At 50.4% G+C, this 22,753-nt stretch overlaps 1 protein-coding gene across 3 annotated transcripts in view; it reads left to right on the forward strand.

Moving 5' to 3' along the window:
• The window catches only part of PTPRN2 (protein tyrosine phosphatase receptor type N2), a 906,619-nt gene that overhangs the window by 69,821 nt on the left and 814,045 nt on the right, over positions 1-22,753 (forward strand). For 2 of the 3 annotated variants that reach the window (XM_063099753.1, XM_063099755.1), the window contains exon 2: positions 13,432-13,482. The exons of the other annotated variant lie outside the window; for it this stretch is intronic. In XM_063099753.1, the coding sequence (XP_062955823.1) occupies positions 13,432-13,482 (51 nt within the window). The remainder of the gene's footprint in view (positions 1-13,431; positions 13,483-22,753) is intronic. 3 annotated transcript variants of the gene reach the window in all.

A 22,753-nucleotide genomic window follows, 5' to 3' on the forward strand; every position in this document is an offset into this window, starting at 1 on the left:
AATATGCAAAGAAAAATGACTGAAAACCAAAGTATTAATAGGGAAGTTATCTCTGGGTGATGAGGTAACTGATATTATTTTATTCTTTGTGATTTTCTGCATTTTCTTAATTTTCTAGGCTTTTCTGATATGAAAAATTCCCAATAATGTTTTAAATAAACAGGTGCAGAGAAAAAAAGTAATTTGTCCAAGGTAGACTGACTAATATCTAGAACTTTTTATTCCTAATCAAGAGCTCTTCCCAATACTCCAGGCAGAATTTTCAGGGTGTGGCACTATTATTTCTAAGTCCTCTCATCACAGAGCCCAGATGGTTCACAACCGTGCTGTATGAACGAACAGGAGATATTCAAGTGGAAGAAGCACATGTAAGCATTTGAAGGACTGTTCTGTGAAAGGGGCAGGGAAGGAACGTTCACTGAGAGCACGTGTGCGCCGTGTGTGCTGGGGCCGAGGTTTGCTGTCTCACTTTAAGAGGGAGAAACTTTACTCTGGGTAATGCCAGCGAGTGTCCGGATCAGTAGCGAAAGCTTCCAGTAAGAAAACGGACGCTCAACAAAGAAAAACCTTCAAAAAGTCAGGGCTGTCCGCGCACAAGTCGGCTTCCTTGGTTGGGAGTGACTTTTCTGTCTGGGCTGGTTACAGCCCAGGCTGTGATGACATTCATGAGGGGGTTGCTTCTTGGGAGGCACAGCGTCGTCTCTGTGGGCTCTTCCAGCCACAAGACCCTTCTCTGAGGCGTCACTGTAGTTGTCTCTTCTAAAGCTCACAGTGGTGTCCCTTCCCCACAAAAATAAGCAGCTGCTGTTTCAGTGCTGGTTCCTGCCTCGGTGATGTGGTTTGGAGGTGAGGAGTCCAGTGTTGTTAAGTCTGTTCTCCAGGACTTGGATAAACGAGAGCGCACCCTTGGCTTGTCTGGGCACAGGGACAGGGTTTCCCAGCAGAAGGCAACTTAAAATCGGTCCATTAATCATGTCCTCGGGGGAGCAACTCAAGTGGCGCAGCCTCCTGGTCTTTGAAATGCTGTCCACGGATACTAGGAAAGTAGAGGTCTGCGGCCATTAGAAGGCGGTAAACGATGCCTTGCTTGGCTGTAGCACTGGGTAGGAAAGGGTTCTGATAATAACTTAAAACATTGGAGGTTATAGGGGAACAAATCCCCTTCAGGAGGAAATGAGCAATTGTTTTCCCTGTGTGGTCTCTGCACGTGGTGGTTGTTTCTTTACATGGGTATGCACAAGGATGTCATGGTTAAAAAGACTTCAAAGTAACAAAAATAGAGAAACACCAGATTACATGAAGCTGATAAAATTCTCATTACAGGAAGAGCGCCCTGAATGTTTAATACCGAATACACATTTGAACTTCTGACAGAGACACGGAGTCTGTAGGATGTTTCAGATGGACTTGGCCTCTCCCGACACAGGCCCCTACCAAGCACCCTTTGGGAAGCCTTCTACCTGCCTGGCTGTGTTGAGGAACGTCGGCATCACTTGGGAACTTGTTAGAAACGCAGGTTCGCAGGCCCCACTCCAGTCGTAGCCTCGGGTAGTGGGCCCAGCAATCTGCATTTAACAAGCCCTCTGGGTGCTTAAGACCCACAAGCTGGGTGACTTTTAAAGGTCATGATCATCGTTTTTCTACTCTAACTCCATAGTCTAGTTTGCTGCATCCCAGTGAGATGCTGTGTGACGGAAGTTTCCGTGGCCAAGTAGGTTGATGAACCTTGTCTGCAGGATCCTTCCTTGGGCGAGAGCGTGGCCCTTTGGAATACTGAAGGTTCTGAGAAGTTCTTCAGAGAAGAAACCTGTTGATTCAACTGCCATTTTTCAAATGTCTTTGAGCCAACCCCTTTTTGGGTGACACTTACTGACATGTCACAGCACCTGTGCCCACAGAACTCTCCCACCAGCTGACCACTCGCTCATCACTGGGGTGGGGTTTTACTATTCAGTGGTCTTAGATCGTTTTTCTTCTTTATCCTGCGTAAGTTAATTAGTATCCACAGTAGACGGCAGGAGTCCAGGCACACTGGAAAAGTAGCGGGTTAAAGAGGAGGATGCTAAAAAAAAGAGAAAGATGTTTCAAATTCACCGCAGACTATCCCCCTAAAGTTAGGGTTAGGCTCGTGCTCTGATTGAATTTCTTTTGTGGCCTACCCGGTTGTCACTAGTGTTTCAGCTACCAGCGTTCAAAAGGGAAGACGCAGTGACAACTGTCTCTCACTTGGTTTCCATCACTGGCCCTGAAGACACCTCTCACCCAGTGTGTGACCTGGGGACAGGGCTGGCAAACAGCGGACAGAAATGTTCCTTCTTCTTTCATCATTTAGGAACAAAAGCAGGAAATTACCAAAATAAAGCACTTGATTTTTTTTTAAGCATCAGACTAAGGACACAGTTTTTGTCTTTTTAATCCTAATTAAATTGCAGTGTACATTTAAGTACACATCCAGTCTTCAAACTGAAGGTCATATACTTGCAAAAATTAGTTAACGTGTGATTTACCTACATAATTAATTTAAAATCATTTGAATAAGGCATGCCATTTATATTTGGGATAACAGAGAACTAGGATTCAGAAAACAAATCACAAAGGATTTGTTAAGTTTACTTTGTGATACAATCTTTCATAATATGCTGATCCGCGTTTTTAAACTGCAAGTTATTTCTGTGTGTTGTGCTCTTGCTTCCGGAGCAGGGTGGGCAGGGGTTGGGGGTGGGCAGGGGATGGGGGGTGGGGCAGGGGATGGGGGGTGGGGGGGCAGCAGACCCGGCTGCACCCACCAGCGAGCTCACTGGAAATGCAGAATCTCAGGTTCCGCCCCAGGCCTATGGAATTGAAATGCACATTTTGGCGGGATTCCTCTGTGGTTCATATGCACATTAAAGTTTGAGAAATAATGTGTTCTGTTATGCAGAGGGTGAAAAAATAATTTAAATTTTCTAAGAGGGGATGTGTCCGGAGATGATATATGATTATCAAAGCCATCTGCATCAAGAGTGTTTGGGGTACCATGGACTAGTTTTTCTCTCTTCCATCTGAGACCACAGGTAAGTCAACCCACTACCGCTAAAAATCTTGCTTACCTTTTGAAGTCGTGTACCTGAAGTCCATGCTCACAGAAAGTCAGGCCGTGTAACACGCGGGTACCGTATCTCAGCAGCACTGCTTCTGAGTCTGCTTTTCTTCACTTTACTCGCACCTTTGATACTGTCCTTTTACGGGGAGTGCTGTATTTTAACCCCACTCCTGAATGTTACCAGTTGAAGCTCTGAGGTTTGCTTCCCCCTTTCTGTCTCCTAATGGGGACTGGCTGTTTACACCTGCAGTATCTGACAGTCAAGGCTCTTCATCAGATGTTTTTGTGAAGCTTTTCTCTAACTTTGTATCTATGGAAACAAGCTTAGAAATGCTTTCTTAATCCAAAAGGATAATTCAGCAAATATCCTTCTTTTGAAGATATTATTCCATTTCAGGATATTGTCTGAGAACAAAAAACAAAAAGCTGATTAAATTGCCATTTAGAATATATCTAGTTGAGGTCAGTGCTATCACATGCTTAAACTGATGAGGCAGGAATGTATAGTGCTCCCACAGCATTTCCCAAAAGGTGACTCCTGTACTTTAAAAGCAAAATGAAAAATTTGGGTAGATATCCTGAATTGGGTATAATTTCTTATTCTTAAGAGTTTAGATAAATTTGTGCAATTAGGGACTTGAAATCGAGGAAGTTACTCAAAGCAAGAGGTTTAGTTTTTCTTTTTCTCAAACACTGTGACAGAACTCGATGGTGGTGCTGGTACTGAGCTTGCCGGCCATCTCCCGGGTGGGGTGAGGCAGGTCTTTCTGTGTGAGCAGCTGACTTTGTGTACAGAGGAGCCGAGAGCAGGCACCTCTGCAGAACTGTGGCCAGCTCCACACAAGAGCCATCTCTACAGAAACCAAAGGCGTGCCTTGGCCTTTTCAACCCCTGCCGAACTCATATCTGCCTCAGTGATGGCGCCAACAACTCCAGAACGTGGGGATGGGGGTAAGTCTGAGGGGGCCAGCTCATGACTTTCGAGGACCCAGAAGGCGTCTCTCCAGTGGGGCAGCGTTACTTGTCATGCTGGTGTGCGTCTCCAGGCGCAGCGTCCGCAGGGCTCCTGTGCTAGACCCGAAGGGCACCAGACAGAAGGAGCACTGAGCCCAGGGTCACCACTTACTGCCACCGGGAGGGGACACTCCTGCGAAAACAGTCAACAGTGTGCCCTGAGGTTGTGCGGTGGACAGGGCTGTCAGGCCTGCCGTGGAGACCTGTTTGCTGACACAACAACTCTTGTCATTCATGGGCAGTCGTTGCACAGCGTCATAGATGATGTAAGAGCTGCAGACCCCATGTTGTTCCTAACAGGTTTTGGGATGTGTCTTGTCGGTCAGTCCCGGGGCCTGGGGCACTGAACTTCCTACTCTCAGGGAAGTCCCGTGTTCCCACATTTGGATGGAACATTCCAGAATCCTCTAGGTGGCTCCCTCTTGCCTCCCCCCCCCCCCCCGCCGTCTGGCTTTGCTGCCCACTGCGTCCTTGAGCACTTGCCTGTGTCAGTCTCCTCAGATGTGTCTGGGGTCTGCACGGCCCTGCACTGCTCCTGGGGAAGCGGCTCCTGGGCGCAGTCCGAGCTGGTTGAGTGACTGGACTAATTCCAAACCGTTGTTCAGCTGTGCGGTCTGCCTGGGTAATTCCAAGCCATGTATTGTTGACCGTTGTCCTCTGGCCTGAGAAAGTCAGAGGAACGCAGGCCGTGGCTGGGATCCTTTAGACATCCTCCGATCTGGGCCTCTGAGCCCTGACTGCAGCCTACAGCTGGGATTTCAGCTGCTGTGGCCGAGAGTGACTGACAGGGGCCCTCTGCTTCGGAAGCCCGGGACCTCTAGGCGCGCACGGGGAGGGACGAACTGTGCTAACCTGCCTGCCCGGGCCTCCGTGACCTCTGCCACCCCGAGCTGGCTGCGAGAACATGTAAGGAAAAGGGAAGAGCAGCTCACGAATGGCCCCTCAGAATGCAGTGACCCCTCAGTCACGAGCCGGTCCCTCAACAGAGGCTGGCCCTGCCTGCTCACGCTCCACCGCTGGACCTTCTCGATAGGCCCCTTTTCCCTTTTAAAGCCCGTTCCAAGAGTAGATTTTATAACCTGCTCAATAAAATGAAAGGTAATAGTACCCAGTTATCCTGGCAGATGCCCCCCGTGGTTCTAGTGTTTTAGGGGCGACCCAGGCTCATGCTCAGCTGCGGGTGGGATTGAAAGTCTGAGTCAGGAAGATGTTTTTGGGGCGAGGCAGGTGCCATTCTCTAGATTATGCCATGAACTATCCTCAGCACACACCCACTGGTGCCCAAGGAGGCTGGGGAGGGCGGGTTGCGCTGCGGGGCCCCCAGCGGAGCCCCTGATTCAGAGCCCAGGGAGGGGGCAGCAGGGTGGGCCGGGCCTGGCAGCGGCGTGATCAGAATTCCCCCTCACACCCAGAGAGGGATGTGCTTTGTCTCAGCCGCTGCAGGTCTCTTTTGTAGAGGGAGAAATGGAGACAGGCTCGCAGCTGAGGGCTAAGTGCAGCGGGTTCTGCAAATCCGCCCAGCAACTCCCGGCAGCAGCTGCTGGCTGTTGTCCCCTCTTCTCAGAGAGGGTCCTAGGGGAGGAGCTGGCAGCCTCCCTCGCTCCCTCCCTGCCTTTTCCTTTTGTCTCTGGAATTGCAGTCACAGCTTTCATCTGAGATCTTGGGGAAGGAAGCAAGGGGCCCTGACGCACAAGCACAGGCTGCCGGAGACACGTGTCTGAGCCTCCCTCCTCCCAGGAGCCACAGCCAGGGAGGGGCAGCTGCGCTTTCATCTCTGGCTTTTCAGGGTCTTCTTCCAAGAAGAGAGGGTGCTTCCTGTGGAAATGCCTGCCCACGCCTGCCTGGACACCCTGTCCTGGTTTGATACGTTCTTGTTTTTGATGTGATGCAAAGAAACATTTAGAAAAGCCTCGGTGGGTGTAGGGACTCAGCGGTCCTGTGGTCCATACCTCGGTGATCGTGACGCTGGGGTGACGGTTGGACTGCGCTCGGGCACGGTGGCTGCGCCAGGCGCGGCTGGCACCTCGTGCTCACACCCTCTGGCAGCTGAGAAGACGGGCGCTTTGCTAGGGCTATGCACCCACCCAGAGGCAGAGGTGGGGTCCGAGCACAGACGTCCCCCCTCCGAGTGTCAGAGATGACTTGCCCTCATGCCTCAAAAAGAAAAAAGAAAGAAAAGATGGTGTTTAAGAACATCTCTTTGAGTCATACTCCTCCCTTTTCTATGATAATGCACTTCCCAGAAAAGAATATGCGGCAATTTAACATAATCCCCCGGAACCTCAGGTTTTCACAGCACTTAGAGTTTAGAGTTTTCTTCTAGGGAGCCGGCTGTGGTGAGATTCACTGTTTTGATAGACTCTGGCTTTGAAAATCAAATTGATAAGGAGTTGCCACTGGCCCATTGATAGTATCGATTACTGAAGAACCCCTTGCTGGTATTGATCGGGGAGGTTTGTGGGATTGGAGCACAGTTGCTTTTTTTTTAAGGCTTTAGAGAGAGACAGGACACAGGCACAAAGTAACCCACAGTAAAGGGCAGTGGGTGGCGAGGGTCGTGCCACGGGCGGCCGTGGCTGGGGGCCTGGCCAGGCTTCTAGGAGGTGCTGAGTTGGGCGTGGAGGAAATGGTAAGGCTTAGATGATGTAACTTCACAGTATGTTCTTTCGATCATGAAATCTGTGCGTGTTCTTTGTACACAAGCCGAATTGCACCGTAGCGCACAGCACAGAGATGGCGGTGCCTCTCCCGCCTGCCCTTCTCAGTGGCCGCGCAGGCGCTGCAGGAAGTGGAGCGTACCCCTCACCACGTGTTCCTCTGCATTGGCACGGATGCAGGTTCCCTGTGGCATGTGTGTGTGCATGTGCATGCGTGTGCGTGTGGGGGTCCGCCTGAGGCTGTGTGCTCTTTCTCGTTTACAGTTGGATCCCAGGGCTTCAGCCAGTGCCCGTCTCAAAGCAGGTCTTCAGTAAATAACATGCATGAGCAGTGGGCTTCAGAGCAGAGTGGGCTGGTGACGACAGTGGGTGAAGGAACTGGGCCCAGGGTCCAGACAGACCCCTTTCTTGGCTGACGCTGCCACAGGCCCGCTCACATGAGCCGAATCTGTGAAGTGTTCAGCATGTCATTTAGAAGCTTCCACCTGTGCTCATGCGGCTCACGCTCTCCCCTTGCTTCCGAGCCTCTGCTCTTTGGACTAGAGGGATGGACTTAAAAACATCTTGTAGCCATTAACTGTCACTGTGCTTTCAGTGACACTCTCAGGAGAGGAAGGAGGGTTGAGCTAGTGCGAAGTTATTGCTGAGGTTATGTAATCGTCATGTTTTAGAACTCAGGGGCCTTAGCAGGGCTCCTATTTCAGTTCCTTTTACAAACTGGGAAGGATTGCCTCACACATCAAGTCACCTAATTTGCTGAGCACCTTCTGGACTCTGGGGCCATCCCCCGCACTGGTGTGCAAGGATGGGTGGTACCACCTCCACCCTGGAGGTGCCCTGGCCGGGTGGGGCCAGGTGGGGACAGGAATGCAGAGGTGGACAGAGCTGGGCAGGTCCATCCACGCAGGAATTCAGTGGAGCTGGCAGAAGGACGTTGGAGGCCCAGCTCTGCTTCTGAGTGTAGATTGGGGCTGTTGTGACTGTCACAGAGGTGTCCACGCTGGTGGGACACGCTGCAGTGGAGAGGAGACCTATAGCATAGGACCCAACCACTGAGAGTCTCGGGCTAGCCTGGAAGGCTGCCCCTGGGGAGATTTCCGTGCTGCGTTGGGACAGGGTGATCTGCTCATGGGTACCTGCTTTTTCAAGAGCTCATACCTTCGTCCAGGCACAGCTCTTTCAAAGGTGAAGTGTCAGCACATGCACCACTCCACAGCATCTGGATCGCTGCTGTTTAGATCTCTGAGAGCCAAGAAAGCAGCCTCCAGAAAAAGAGAAGTGGACCACGTTAATGGAGAACAAACAAGATGTACACCCGGTTAAGACCAGAAAAAGGTGTCCACCCGTCCTGGGCTCCCTTTGAGCCATGGCCAGGCTGGGCCCTGCTCCTGGGCTGGTTTCCTGTCACTTCTTCAGGTTTCTTCAGAATTTGCTGGCCTGGCATTGGCTGCACCAAGGGTGGTGCTCCTGTCACTCTGTCCTAGACAACGTGCTGTCCACGGCCATTGGTCTGCAGACGCTGAGGTGTCTGGGTGTTGGGAATCACGAGCCCCCGCTGCCCCATGGCCTCCCCTACCTCCTGCCAGGTGGGGGTGGGGGCAGCTCAGTGAGGACCAGGTGGCAGGAGAGGGGCTCCCAGGCAGGCAGAGGCAGAGTTGGAGGCCTGGGTGGAGCAGAGTGGTCAGAGGGTGTGCGGTCGGGAGGAGAGTAAGGAGGCGCCTGGCACAGGAGTCTGTCAGGGACCCCGCCTGCCTTCTGTGGGGCCTGTGCCTGCGAGCGCCAGCCACATAACGCACAAGCTCATGCCCTTTTCCCAGCTCTGTCTCATGCCAGTAAGGGATGCAGGCTGTGGGGTTAGGAGTTGGGGACCCCAGGCTGGGATCTGGGGGACAGCCAGACAAGTATACATCTTGGTTGCTTCACTCCTGCTTCCATCTCCCCAGGTGCACGCACCTGTGAACGCCTCCCACCCCTTGAGCTGGGGCAGCTCCAACAGTGGAAAAGAGCCTGTTTTGAAGTGAGACGGACCAGGCTTTGAGTGGCTCCACCATGGACCCGCTGCTTGGCCGTGGGTGTGTGACTGACTTTTCTGAGCTCGTTTTCTCAGTTGTAAATATGGGAAAGGGCCTAGGTGCATTGCAAGGTGCTGGAAGGCCCAGAAATCACGTATGAAAAGCACATGGTCAGAGCTGGGGTCTGGCCAATGGCCGCTTAGCACGGTCGTGGGAATAGCACAGGGTGTCAGGGAAATCATCACATTGTTTTGTTACTGACTGCACTGGAGAAGTCAACGAACAAAGAAAAACTGTAAATGATAGAAAATCTACGTATAAGATTTGTTATTTGAGGAAAACTATCATTGGGAAAATGATAATATTGTTACTAACACATGCCATATAACCCACATGTCAGATGGGTTTTGTTATAGTTTTATTTGGCTGTGATATCAAATCATTCTTGGTTTCATAGCATTCTTAGCTCTCAGCTTTTGGAAAATTTGGTGCGAATACTCTTGGATTCTAAGAACCTTCCAGTTGCTTTGTAGAAGACCCAAAATCACTGATTATGTTCCTGTGGTCCTTCTGAGAGGGAAAAAATATATACATATTTTTGAGAGATTTATTTTTACACTGAATTTTTTCTTATGTTATTAGGTCACAACAGCTATCAAATCCTTGTTATTGTGTGTTTTCATCAACCACAGGACTTTTGCAGAGCCCCGAGTGTAGGTGAGGGAGTCACCTTCCTGTGGAAAGGAGAAGACTGGGCGATGCAGGTCCCATAGATGAGGCTGGGCGTGGTCAGGGTGGGATGACAGAGACTGGGCAGGGACTGGGCCCTTGCCACAGTGTCACCCTAGGGAGCAATGCCTAGGAGTGGATAGGAGAGAACAGGTGAGGGGGGATGGGGTGGGGGCAGCGAGGGAGGGGGTGGACTCTGCTCACAGCCACTGTGTTTCCACAACAAAACACAACACTTCCTAAGCATCTGTTAGGAGTGATGGGCAGATCCAGTCTGGCTCCTTGCAGAAAACTACCCATTTCAATTTGAAAAGCATAAGAAAAAAGAGGCACCAAGATAGAGACAAGATGCTTCTTATTATTCTAAGAAAATAAAAGGGACCCAGAATTAGAAACAAAAAGATCAGTGTGTGTGTGTGTGTGTGTGTGAGAGAGTGTATGCATGCATGTGCATGTGTATGTATGTATGCACGCATGAATGTACGAATGTATGTGCTTGTGTGCATGCATGTGTATGTGTGTTTGCATGCATGTGCACGCACGCACGCATGCATGCATGCATATGTATGCATGTATGCATGTGCGGGTGTATGCATATGCATGCATGTGTGTATGCACACATACACGTGCATGTGAATGCATGTATGCGTGTGTGTGTATGCATACATGCAAGTGTGCACACGTGCATATGTATGCTGAAGCCAGAGGGACATATGAGTGAGGAGGAAGCCTGAGTTTAACAGCCTTGCTCTATAATCAGTCAAAAGAGCAGTTTGAGAATTTTGAAATGTCACGTTTTCATGGGAAGGGGTGGATAATACTACATTCTAGTTAAGAAATTCTAGTTTTAAGCATTTGGCGCCACACGGTTAAGGGTCAAGTGGGCTGCTGTGGGCGTCCTTTGTGGATTTAATTGCTTGGCCTTAGAACAATGTCTGGACTTTAGTGTAGACTGTCCATGAGCTGACCATGAGCATGTGACCACAATTGTGTGACCACGAGGGGGCTGCCATTTGCCACCCCGTGCAGGGACGGGTACAGGGCTGGCCTGAGGAAGCAGCGTGTCTGAGGCTGCAGCGTGGGGTGGAGGCAAGTGTCTGCCAGAGAAAATGTCTTTTGTCTTGATGATTTACTGTCATAATTACTATTAGTAGGTGGCTGATGTTTAAAATGAAATATGTTCTTTCTTAATTTTAGAGCAAATAACAACACAATAAATTAGCAGTCATATTAGCATATTGACCAGCTGGGTGAAATATGCACAACATTTGCAGTTCTGGTGATAAATAGCTTGGAATGTTGCTGTTACTTTTGCCTCTTTCCCCAAGGAGCGTTGCAGGTCTTTCTTATGTAGTTTTCATCTTCTGCTGGAATGGATAAGGTTGGGCATCTGCTGATCAGGTTGTTTTTCCAGGGATAGGATTCAAGAGCTAATTGCAATGCACGTCTTGTTCAGATCACATCTGATTGTCAGCCGTGATTAAGGCAGAGACAGGAAGCAATATAAAGAAAGGCCTTTTTCCTGGTGCCTTTTCTAGCAGATTTCTGTCATCTGCCATTTTCACATGAAGAACACAGAATTCTGGATGTGAGTGTGTCTCTGGCTGAGCCGTGTGTCTGCATTTCTTGCCACATCCCTGCTTCCTCCCAGGTCTCTGTGGGCACTGGAGCTGCGCTGTAGTGACACTGGGCAGAGAGCAGTGCAACCACCAAAGCCAGGATGTAGAGCAGGTCCATTACATCATGACTTAACTTTTAGCAGACTTCCAGCATGATTACATCCTGGCATTTTCAGTCCTATCCACCATTGGAGGCCCAGCCAGGCTCCCCACAGAGGGGGATGTCCCCGAAGCTGCAGTGAGTGGAGTCTTGGAGGTTAGCGTGTGAGCCTCTCAGAGACTGGCGAACCTCGCCCTGATTTACTGCTCCTCATGCTCAGACCAGAGACCAGAGGAGTCACATGTCTTTCTCAAGGTCTCTTTTTGTGGGGAAAAGTCTGGAATTCAGGCCTTCAGACTCCCCATCTCTTGTTCTGCCATGCCAAGCCTTCCCTCAGAAAGTTCACTGCAACTTTCTTTTCAGGCTATTTTAGCTTTTCTGCATCACACTACTTGGCTTAGATACTTGTTGAATGAAGAAATAACTCCATGAGTGAGATGGGAGTGAGCGGGAGGGGTAAGTAGTCAGGGCAGGAGCCGATGCTGGGTCAGCTCAAGGGTCAAGTAGCCCATGAAGACACGTGTAGAAATGGGATTAGGAAGTGTGTCAGCGTGCACATTTTCCATGAGAGTACGTTCTTATTTCAGAGACATGGAATTTCTGCCTGGAGTGGAGGCTGAGCTCCATGCCTGCTGGTCTGCAGGTGTCCTGGGCAGTCTGCACAGGGCTGGCAGGCCGAGGAACCAACTCACCTGGTTTGCACCTGGTCTACCTCTTAGCAGGGGCTGCCCTGCAAGCTGCTGCAAACGCATGTGATCTCATGGTGGTCCTGTCCTGTCAGACTTGACTTCTCTAGTTCTGGAATCCTCTGTGGATCCTGGTTTTGTGCTTGCACAACCCGCATTCGTTTAATGTAGTTGAATGCTTCAGCTCCGAGGACGCTAGACCAACTCCCTTAGGAAGTTGACGGTGGAAACTTTAAAGTGACTCCAGGGGTGAATTTCTTCCTCCTCAGTCCCCTCTCATCCGTTCATTTCCTCTTGAGCACCTGCTGTATGCCAGACACAGAGGTAGCCATGGAAAAAGTGGTGGAGGATAAAGATAAAGTTACGTGGTTCCTAACCTTGAGAATGCCATAGTCAGAAAAGGAATATATGCCCTTAAATGGACAATCACAACACAAGGTGCTAAGTCCTGTAATGGATGCCTGGACAGAACTACTCTGCCAGGCTAGTCACAGTAGGTCCCACGGGGGACGTTTGAATGGGTCTTAGTGGGGAATAGGAGTTTGTCAGCTGGAGAAAGGAGCAGGGGCACCATGCTTTGGCAGGAATTTCTCAGTTTCTTCGACAGGCATGGTGTGTTCAGAACACCTTGCTCTTGTTGGCTCGTGGCCCTCCACTGGGGCAGTTGTGACTATGGCCTGGGGGGGCCCTGTGGGGAGCCTCACCTGGGTGTGGATGGTGCTGTCCTATTTCACGTGGCTCCCTGCTCACACCCTCCCTGACTTGGTCCATCCCACCCAGAGCGATGTTTTCCTGGTGCCTCCCTCTGTGTTTGAGATGGGCTTGAACACAGTGGAGTGCCAGCCTGCGCCAACCTGCCCGGCCCTCCGTGGTGGTGGGTGCATGCGGCATGGACGCACCTTCCCATGTCATGTAGAGGCTTCCACGTGCTCTTTCCTGGGTGGGGACAAGGCCCCAAATGAGCAGCTGCATCTCGTCCTGCATGTCCTCCAAAGGGCGGTAGCAACCAGGCTGACTCTTCTGCCCATCTTCATCTCCTCTCCTTTCGTTTTTCCCTCTACCTTGTCCCCCCAGCCCCTTCCCCCCACCTTGTCTGTGGCCACAGTGGCCACTGTTGGCTTCTGATAGAGCATGGCCTCCCTGTGGAGCAGGGCACCCTGTCTCCCCGAGCTGCGCTCTGCCCCTCGCAGCAGATGCACACCGTCTGTGTCAGGCTCAAGGTGTTCGAGGGAGGGAACTGGAGGCCTGCTGTGAGCTCTGTCGTGACGATGCTGACCTGACCCTGCTGGGAGCTGGGCCTGTGCAGTGGCGCGAGGAGGTGGCCAGTAGGGGTGGTGTGCGGCGTCCTCTGACGCAGAGGTCTGGCGGCCTTTGCACCCTCCCGAGCCAGGGTCATGTTGCTCTGGCTTCGGAATAATGCGGCTCCATCTCAGGGCCTGCCTGGGGACTCGGGGGCCCTGCCCGGGGACTCGGGCTGGCGGGCGGCCGCATCCCTTCCTGCTGACTCTGTCTTCTCTGTTCTTCCCACCCAGGCTGCTTATTCCAGGACGGCCTCTGCGCATCATCCGAGGCCTGCGTGGACGGTAAGTGTGCGGTCCCAGCTGCATGCCACTGTGGCTCCGGCAGACGGCCGTGGAGCTCGCGCCGGGGCTGTGCGCTCGGTGGAGGGGATGCACGTGGTTCGCGCTGTCCCCGCAGCGAGGTGGCGCGCGGGGCCTCTTCTTGGGCGAGAGTGGAGTGGGCCTCCTGTCGCATGGGCAGCAGGTCGGGGCGGGTGCCGGTCAGGGCCCCGAGCACAGGGCCGCACGGTCTTTGTGGGCTGACGCTGGGGACATAAGGACAGAGCAGCCCGCGGGCAGGCAGGAGTGTTCTGCCCTGGGAGACTGTAGGAAAAGTGGGGGAGCACACGGGGCGGGCGTGCCGTGTGCGGTGGGCATGCCGTGCGGGTGGGTGCCGTGCGGGGTGGGCGCCTGTGCGGGGTGGGTGCCCTGCGGGGTGGGCGTGCCCTGCGGGGTGGGTGCCGAGCGGGGTGGGAGTGCCGCGTGCGGTGGGAGTGCCCTGCGGGGTGGGCTTGCTGTGTGCGGTGGGCGTGCCGTGCGGGGTGGGCGTGCCCTGTGCAGTGGGCGTGCCCTGTGCTGGTGGGCGTGCCGTGTGCGGTGGGCGTGCCCTGTGCAGTGGGCGTGCCATGTACTGGTGGGCGTGCCCTGTCCTGGTGGGCATGCCCTGTGCTGGTGGGCGTGCTGTGTGCGGTGGGCGTGCCCTGTGCTGGTGGGCGTGCCGTGTGCGGTGGGCGTGCCCTGTGCAGTGGGCGTGCCATGTACTGGTGGGCGTGCCCTGTCCTGGTGGGCATGCCCTGTGCTGGTGGGCGTGCTGTGCGCGGTGGGCGTGCCCTGTGCTGGTGGGCGTGCCGTGTGCGGTGGGCGTGCCCTGTGCAGTGGGCGTGCCATGTACTGGTGGGCGTGCCCTGTCCTGGTGGGCATGCCCTGTGCTGGTGGGCGTGCCGTGTGCGGTGGGCGTGCCCTGTGCTGGTGGGCGTGCCCTGTGCTGGTGGGCTTGCCGTGTGCGGTGGGCGTGCCGCGTGCCGTGCGGGGTGGGCATGCCCTGTGCAGTGGGTGTGCCCTGTGCTGGTGGGCGTGCCCTGTGCAGTGGGTGTGCCCTGTGCGGTGGGCGTGCCGTGCACGGTGGGCGTGCCCTGTGCTGGTGGGCGTGCCCTGTGCGGTGGGCGTGCCGTCCCGCCGTCCTGCGCAGCTTCTGTTTGGAGGCAGCATTAAAAAAGAAATACATTAAAAAAACCCCATTACCGGCCTGGACTCGGCAAGAGCTGATAATAAAGAGGCAGGTGCGCGTGGTTGAACTGGAGACGTGAGCAGCACCAGCAAAATGAGAGCTGCAGCTCCGGGTCCCCCACCCCGACCCCACACAGCTGCCCTGCCTCGGTCGTTGTCGGGCCTTTTCTTCCCTAACCTCAGCTGGCCTCCCTAACACGGAATCGCATTAACATTGTATTAAGACAATGGCTCTGAATTCTTTGGAAAAGACAAGCAATTTAGATGTAAATATAAATTTTCAGGCCTTGGTTTATAAAACGGACAGTATTTGATATTTTTTCTTGTGTAATTAAGGTCTAGGAAAAAGCAAAGCTGGAGTCACCCATCTTACAAAATTGCATGCTTTGTATAGCTGATGGGGAGTAATGCAAAAGAAACTGTATCCTGCCGCTGCTGGCCCGGATTTATGGTTGCCACGGTGACAGCTGGCAGGCGCAGAGGCGAGGACACAGCGGGTGACAGTGGAGTCCACACAGGGTGGGCTGCTGGAGGAGTCCAGAATGTTCTGCAGCCAGACACAGGGTCAGTCTCTCTCTTTCTCCACCCCCACCCCCTTTGTTGGAATACAGTGGAAATATCACGCTTATATATGTTTTCAAACACCCCCAAATTAAAATGTTTGGATGAAATAAGATGCTGTATAAAAAGAAAGTCACAAGATAAATGTACTTATCACCTCGTATCCACTAGGATGGCAACTATAAACAAAACAAAGCAATACAGACAAAAACAAGCATCGGCAAGGGTGTGAGCAAATGGGGTCCCTTTGTGCTGTTGGGGGGATGTAAATGGTGAAGCTGCTGTAGAAAACAGTACGGATGTTCCTCAAAAGATCAAAAATAGAACTACGATGATCTAGCAATTCCACTTCAGCGTCTATGCCCCAAAGAATAGGAAGCAGGGACTCAAGGAGCTATTTTTACATCCAATTTTCATTGTAGTGTTATTCACAATATCCAAAAGGTAGAATCAACCCAAGTGTTCATTGATGGTGACTGGATAGGAAAAAGTGTGGCGCGTCCCTACGATGGAATGTCACTCAGCCTTAAAAAGGAAGGTGATCCTGACACGTGCTACAGCACGGATGAACCTGAGGACATTACACCAAGTGAAATAAGCCAGTCACAAAAAGACAAATACCGTATGGTGCCAGTTACACGAGGTCCCTGTAGTCATCAAATTCACAGAGGTGGAAAGTAAAATGTGGTTGACAAGAGCTAGGGGAGGGAACATGGAGAGTTAGTGCTGCGTGGGGACAGAGTTTCAGCTTGGGACAATGTTCTGGAGACAGGTGGTGGTGACAGTTGCACAATGACACGGATGTCCTTAATGCCACTGAACCGTGCACTAAGAATGGTTAAGATGGTAAATGTTATATTTTACTACAATAAAAAATTTGACAAAAGTGAATTCTGAAACAATTTTGGTCATTAGAGAAAAGACTGTAAGTGTTCTGAAAGTGGCATCTTAAGATAAAGTGAGTGCATCATCCCGGACCGGCTTGTAGAATAGAGTTTAGATGTGGTCACACGGGTGTCCTAAGTATGAGGGAAATGGAGTTCAAAAAATTTTTAAAAGTGGATTTGATTCCATGGTCAGTAATTCTAAATGGGACACATCCAAAAACAGATGGTATGCCCTAAAAATAAATCTGAAAGGTATAATAATCAACTACTCCATATATAATGAAAAAAGAAACAACTTTTCAAAGATTAAAAATACATCATGCTTATGCCGGGAAGTGGGATGTTCACTGTCACACACGGCTGGCACACAGATCAACGAGCTACGAAGTTGGCCTGCCAGCATGTTCACGTGCCTCATAAGCTCCATAGCCCATGACCCAGTAATCTGATGTGCAAGAATATATTCTAAGAGGATAATCCATAATCGAAAATACTGAAGAAAACTTGAAGCATAAAGCTGTTCTTTGCAGTGATATTTGTATTAATTATAAAAACAGTGGACAGGTCTTTGATGTTAAAATAACAGGAATGTTTTTTTAAAGTTATGTTACATTCACGTGATTCAGATATCAGGCGGAGATTAAAGAGTAAGTACGCAAGAAGTTGTTCATAGCACCAGACAGTGCAGGTGGTAGAATGTAAGATGAAAAACATATTAAAACTGTGTGCTTAAGGTGATGACAGCTATGCAAAAACACGGATAGGAAAAAAGGCTAAAAGAAACATACAAAACTGTGAGTACTGGTTATCCCCGGGTGGTGACTGTTATTTTTATCATATTTCTCTGTTTTTAAAATATTTTTATATGAGCACATCTCTACTGAAAGAAAAGTGGGACAGAGGCACCTAAAGGAGCCAACGTACCATAAAGGTTGCATTCTTTTGAGCTTTGATTCCTAAAGACGGCCACCCAGGACAGGAGAGGGAAGACCCAATGTGTGGGAGAGGCACGAGGGGACAGTGTGAATGTCGAGGAGATGCTCAGGACAACCACACCCAGAGCTGAGCCTGTGGGCACAATCCCAAGGTGTCCAAAGGAGCGAGAAGAGTGAGGCATGTCCTTGCTTGGAGGGAGGGAAGGACACAGGAGCAGATGGTAGGACATAGCACAACACGACCCTGCTGACTCTGGACCAGTCCACTAGGATGAGTTATGCTATAATCACCACCAACCCACGACAAATGGGTCTGCAGGCTGTGGCGAGGAATCTAGCCTTTGCTCTGGAACGCCAGCGGGAGGAACCCCTCCTGGAGTCTGCTGGTTGTGGCAAAAGCAAGAACTTGTTGGGAGGTGGCCCTTCACTTGCATTCATGATTCATTCTCCAAAGCAAGTTACGCAGCCCAGCCTGGTCATGGGGAGGGGGTCCGCCCATGGTCATTCCCCAGGCAGGGACACTAGCCTACCACAGGGCGGGCAGTGCACGTTTCGCACTCCAACCACAGCACCAGCTTCTCCAAGCCCCTTGCCCATCGAGAAGTCAGGAGATGGAGAACGGAGGATGTCTCCTACAATGGAATATTATTTGGCCATAGAAAGGAATGAAGTGTTGATGCAAGCTACAACATGGGTGGACCTCGAAAACATCACGCTCAGTCAAAGAAGATGGCACGGAAGCCACATACTGCATGGTTCCACTTAAATGAAGTGTTCAGAAGAGGTAAATCCATAGTGACAAATTAGATTGGTGGTTTCTGGGGGAGAGGGGGTATTGGCTAAGGGTGATGAGATGTTCTGAGAAGGACTGTGGTGACAGTGTGGGACTCATATACTAAAAACCACTTGCTGTAGATTGGATGCCCCCTAACCTCATTGAGGCTTAAATCCTCACTGTGCCTGTTGAGGGTGGGAAATTCTATTATGGTAATTGAGACGTGGGACCTTGAAGACGTGATTAGATAGTAGGACTGCAGTAGTGAATGGATTAACAATGGTGGTCAGGGGGGTGGTTCTGAGGGCTTTCAAAGGAGAGCATTTGAGAGTCGCTGTCTCTCTGCTCTGCCATTTTCTGCCATGTGAGACCCCTGGGTTGCTTCACCACCACCAAGGCCTTCACCAGATGTGTTCCCTGGACTTTGGACTTCCCAGCCTCAGAAACTGTAAGCAATAAATTTCATTTTCTTTATAAATCACCCAGTTCCAGGTATTTGGTTATAAGCAACAGAAACAAACCAATACAGAAAATTGGTACCAGAGAAGTGGGGTGTTGCTCATAACAGATACTTGAAAATGTGGAAGTAGCTTTGGAACTGGGTTATGGGCAAAGGCTGGAAGAACTTGAAGGAACAGGCTAGAAAAAGCCTAGATGCTGGTGGGAGTTTAGAAGACAAGAAAACCAAGGAAAGTTTGGGACATTTTAGAGTCTGGTTATATGATGGTGACCAGAATGCTTGTGGAAATATGGACTATAAATACCATTCTAAGGCAATCTGAGATGCAAATGAGAAGGGACTTACTGGAAACTGGGGCAAAGGTCACCCTTGCTATGAACTGGAAAGGAACTTGGCTGCATTCTGTTCATACTCAAAAGCTTTATAGAATGTGGAACTTGAAGCAGCAAAGCATTAAGGAAGCTGCATGTCTACTTGTAACAGCCTATGCTGAGTTATGGCAGAAAAGACATGACATAAAGCCAGAATTTAAAAGGAAAGCAGAGTGTAAAGATTTGGAAAATTTGCAGCCTGGCCATGTGGTAGGGAAGCAGAGAGCATTTTCAGAAGGAAAGTCCAATGGTGCTAAGAAGATTAGTACAGAAGAAAGGGATTATCAAGAGAAAAGAAAAAAAGACCTTGAAGGCATTTCAGAGATCTTGGAGGTCGCATCTTCCATCACTGGCCCAGAGGCCTAGGGAGACAGAATGGTCTTGGGGAACAGGCCTGAGGTGCCCTCCACGGGCTCACTGCCCAGGGCCAGCTCGGGAAGCTAGTTCCTGCACCAGCACCCCAGCTGCTTTGCCTGCTCCAGCTATGGCTAAATTGGCCCAGGTGTGGCTGGACCCGCAGCTTTAGAAAATACAAGCCAGAAACCTTGGCAGCATCCATGTGGTGTTGGGTCTGTAGACTCACAGAATGCCAGAGTTGGGGGCCCAGGAAGAGATCTTTCTCAGAGGTGGATGCACCCATAGAGCCTTCACCAGAGCAATGCTGAGCGGAAACGTGGGGTCAGAGCAGAGAAACTGCATCAGCACCACGCCTAGTGGAGCCACGAGAGCGGGACTGCCATGGGACCCCAGACTTGTGGAGCTGCCAGCATGCACGGCCAGCATGCGAGAGCTGAGACATGGCCTCAGACCAGGAAAGCCATCGGACATGGAATAAAGGTACACGATTCACCAGCTGTAAGATTTGATGCCTGCCCTGCTGGGTTTCGGACTTATCTGGGACATTTTGCCCCTTTCTTTGGCCTACTTCTCCCTTTTTGAATGGGAATATGTACCATATGCTTGTCCCACCACTGTACCTTGGAAGTAGATACCTTGTTTTAAATTAACAGATGGGATTTCGGACTTTTGAGTTGCATAAGTTAAGACTTTGGGAACGAAATTAATGTATTTGTGTGTGAAAAGGACATGAGTTTTGGGGGTGGGGGCAGAATGCTGTAGATTGGATCCCCCCACTGTAACTGCTGAGGATGGGAAATCCTGTTATGGTAATGAGAGGTGGCGCGTTGAACAGGTGATTAGATTGTTAGGACCATGCCCTGGTGAATGGATGAATAACGGCGGCCAAGGGCGTGTTCTGAGCGCTTTGAAAGGAGAGCACATGAGAGGTTAGTCTCTCCCTGCTCCTCCATTTTATGCCATGTGAGACCTGTGGGTCACTGTCGCCACCACCAGATGGACTTTGGACTTCTTAGCTTCAGAAACTGTAAGCAATCAATTTCGTTTTCTTTATAAAACACCCAGTTCCAGGTATTTTGTTATAAGCAACAGAAATGGACTAATTCACCATGGGCCTGTCTGATGTGTGAATTATATTTAAATAAAGCTCTTTTCAAAGAAGAAAAACAAAAAGCAGCAAGGCTCCGGTTAATGAGGTGAGACCCGGGACGCTGCGGTTGGGCGGGAGAACCCAGCTTGTTTAAAGGAATTGCTTCTCTGACACCAACAGACGGACCCCGCCGACTGACACCAACAGATGGACCCCGCCGAGGACATGTAAAACAAAATGAAACAAAATGGTTAAAAGTTCTGGCTTCATCATCTGGGCACAAAACCAGACCAATGAGCCCAACTTTTCTCCCAAAATGCAGGAGGTTTTCAAGAAAGCAGTTGCCTCCCATGGCCCACTGCAGCATAAGAACTGAAAGCACCGTTGGCCCCAAATGGACTGTAGAATATTCCTAACGCTTTGAAGCTGTCGACTAACCTCGTTTGTGTTCTTGGCCACAGCAAGCAGTGAAGGCCGTCAGTGGGAACTTACTGACTGAGTGAACGATCAGAGAATGAATGTGTCATAATTTTCACATCACAAGAGACATCGTCCACATACTGTGGGGAGAAAAAGTCATTTATTTTCTCCCCCATTGCTAGGTTCATGGTAGAGTCCCCTTATAACAAAAGACAATTAACAAGAGAAAAGCATACACATTTATTTAATATTAGTTTATATGACACAGGAGCCTTCAGAAATGAAGACTCAAAAAAACAGGGAAAACTGTGTTTTTATTACTGTGTATTTTCATGGATGGTCATAACAGAAGTGTGATTGGAAGACTAAGGGTGTGACCTACGGGGAATAAACCAGGGGACTTAGCGAGGTCTGTGTGTGCAGATTCATCGGGGACGAGCGCATGCCTGGCCGCTGGGTATCGGGAGGGCCCTCTGGAATGAGGGTCTCATCACCTGCTTCTGGGGAAGGGAAGGGATTCTAGTTTCTACTGTTATTTTCTCAAATGCAAAGGTGCCCCATTTTAGTATAACATATCCTGAGCCCTGTCAATACAAATATTGCATGTTATTTCCCAAAACTGTGCTTCAGAAATTGCCCAGGAAAAGCTGGTGAATGTAATCGTTGGTGAATACCAAAACCCCACGGGCTTGGCACCTGCGTCTCGCTGGTAAAGTGCTCCTTAGAAGGTCATGTTCCTCAGCCTCTTTGCCCAGGTTTTATGATGCAGTGAACTCACAGTTTATGCCAAAGAAACAATGACCAGATTCTTTCTTGGAATCTAGAAGCCCAGCTGTGATATTATTGCCAAGTAAAGAACTAGTAATTCAATAATTCCACGGTGCTGCTTTCATTACCTAAACAGTGGTATCAGAAATGGTGATGGCCTCGCCAAAAATCAACCTTTAAGAGCTGGAGGGTCCCAGGGAATTTGAGGGTCTTTTTCTCATGAGGCCAGCCCCTCCTGCCGTAGGTCTCTTCAACTGGGCGGCCTCAGAATTCCCAGGTTTCTTGCCCTTTCCCAGCTCTCCGGATGCTTCGTGATTCATAGAACATAGATTTTATTGCTGCCACCTAATCTCTTTCTCAAACCGACTGTGCCTTTTCTGTCTCCCAGTTGTCAAATTAAAATTCTTATTATTCTATTTTTTTTCCAGCGTAATAAAACAATATCTCTGTTGATGAAACTCGCTATGGCGTGTGGGTAACCCGCTAAACCACAACAAGCAGTTGACAGGCCCGGCTCGTGATTGCTAAACATGAAAATGGAAAGTGAAAAGCATTCTGAGCAGTTCTAACAGAAGTATTTATTCGATCTGCTTCCTTCAGACCTCAAGAAAGCTTTAGGAAGAAAAGAAGAAAGCAGGAGGGAGGGAGGCCCCAGTCAGTTAGCAGACCTGCCTTTTAGGATCTCCAATTGTCTTTGCAACAACAGTAAAAGCTATTATTTTTAAGTGCTCACTATTCCGTGTTATTTACATTAATTAATGTAGTCCTCACAATTGCAAGGGAGGACATTGGAATTAGGAAAAATTAGGTGACCTGCTGAAGGTCACAGCTCCTCAGGTAGCCAGTCTTCACCCTGATCTGTCTGAACTTCAGACCTGTACTCTTGGAACTCTGTTATGGGTCGAGAGGACGGCGCTGCCCCTCGGTGGACTGCCCAGGTGGCTCCGGCTGCTCCGTGGAGCAGACGGCCCTCACTTTAATGGGTGTGCACTCTGGGGCAATGTCCAGGGAGCCAGTTCTCCTGAACACCACGGTCTCTGTCTTCGTGAAGTGCTGTTAAGGAGCCAAACGCAGAGGGCAGGGGCTAGACCAGACCGAGCAGAGCACGCAGGTGCCTCTTCCGTCTCCTGCTGATGCCTTTGTTCCTCCACACACTCAGTTGATCCTCCCGGGGTGACGCCAGGCCGGGCGCATGGTCTGTCACAGGTCCTGCGGGCCATCTCCTTGAAGGCTAGGCCCCCTCAGAAGCAGAGACGAAGTAGCATGCGCAGCCCTAGGTCCTTGGGTTATTGTGCAAATGATGGCGAATGAATGAATACAAAAGACAGATGTGAAGATCGCTGAACGACACTGATCAGTGGTGACAGTTAACATTTCATTTATGGTGACTGGCAGACTTTGTCATTATTTTAAGAGTGTAGTCAATGAATCAGTAACGAGGATA

This window comes from Cynocephalus volans, chromosome 6 (assembly GCF_027409185.1).
Source record: "Cynocephalus volans isolate mCynVol1 chromosome 6, mCynVol1.pri, whole genome shotgun sequence".
NCBI classification, from domain to species: domain Eukaryota; kingdom Metazoa; phylum Chordata; class Mammalia; order Dermoptera; family Cynocephalidae; genus Cynocephalus; species Cynocephalus volans.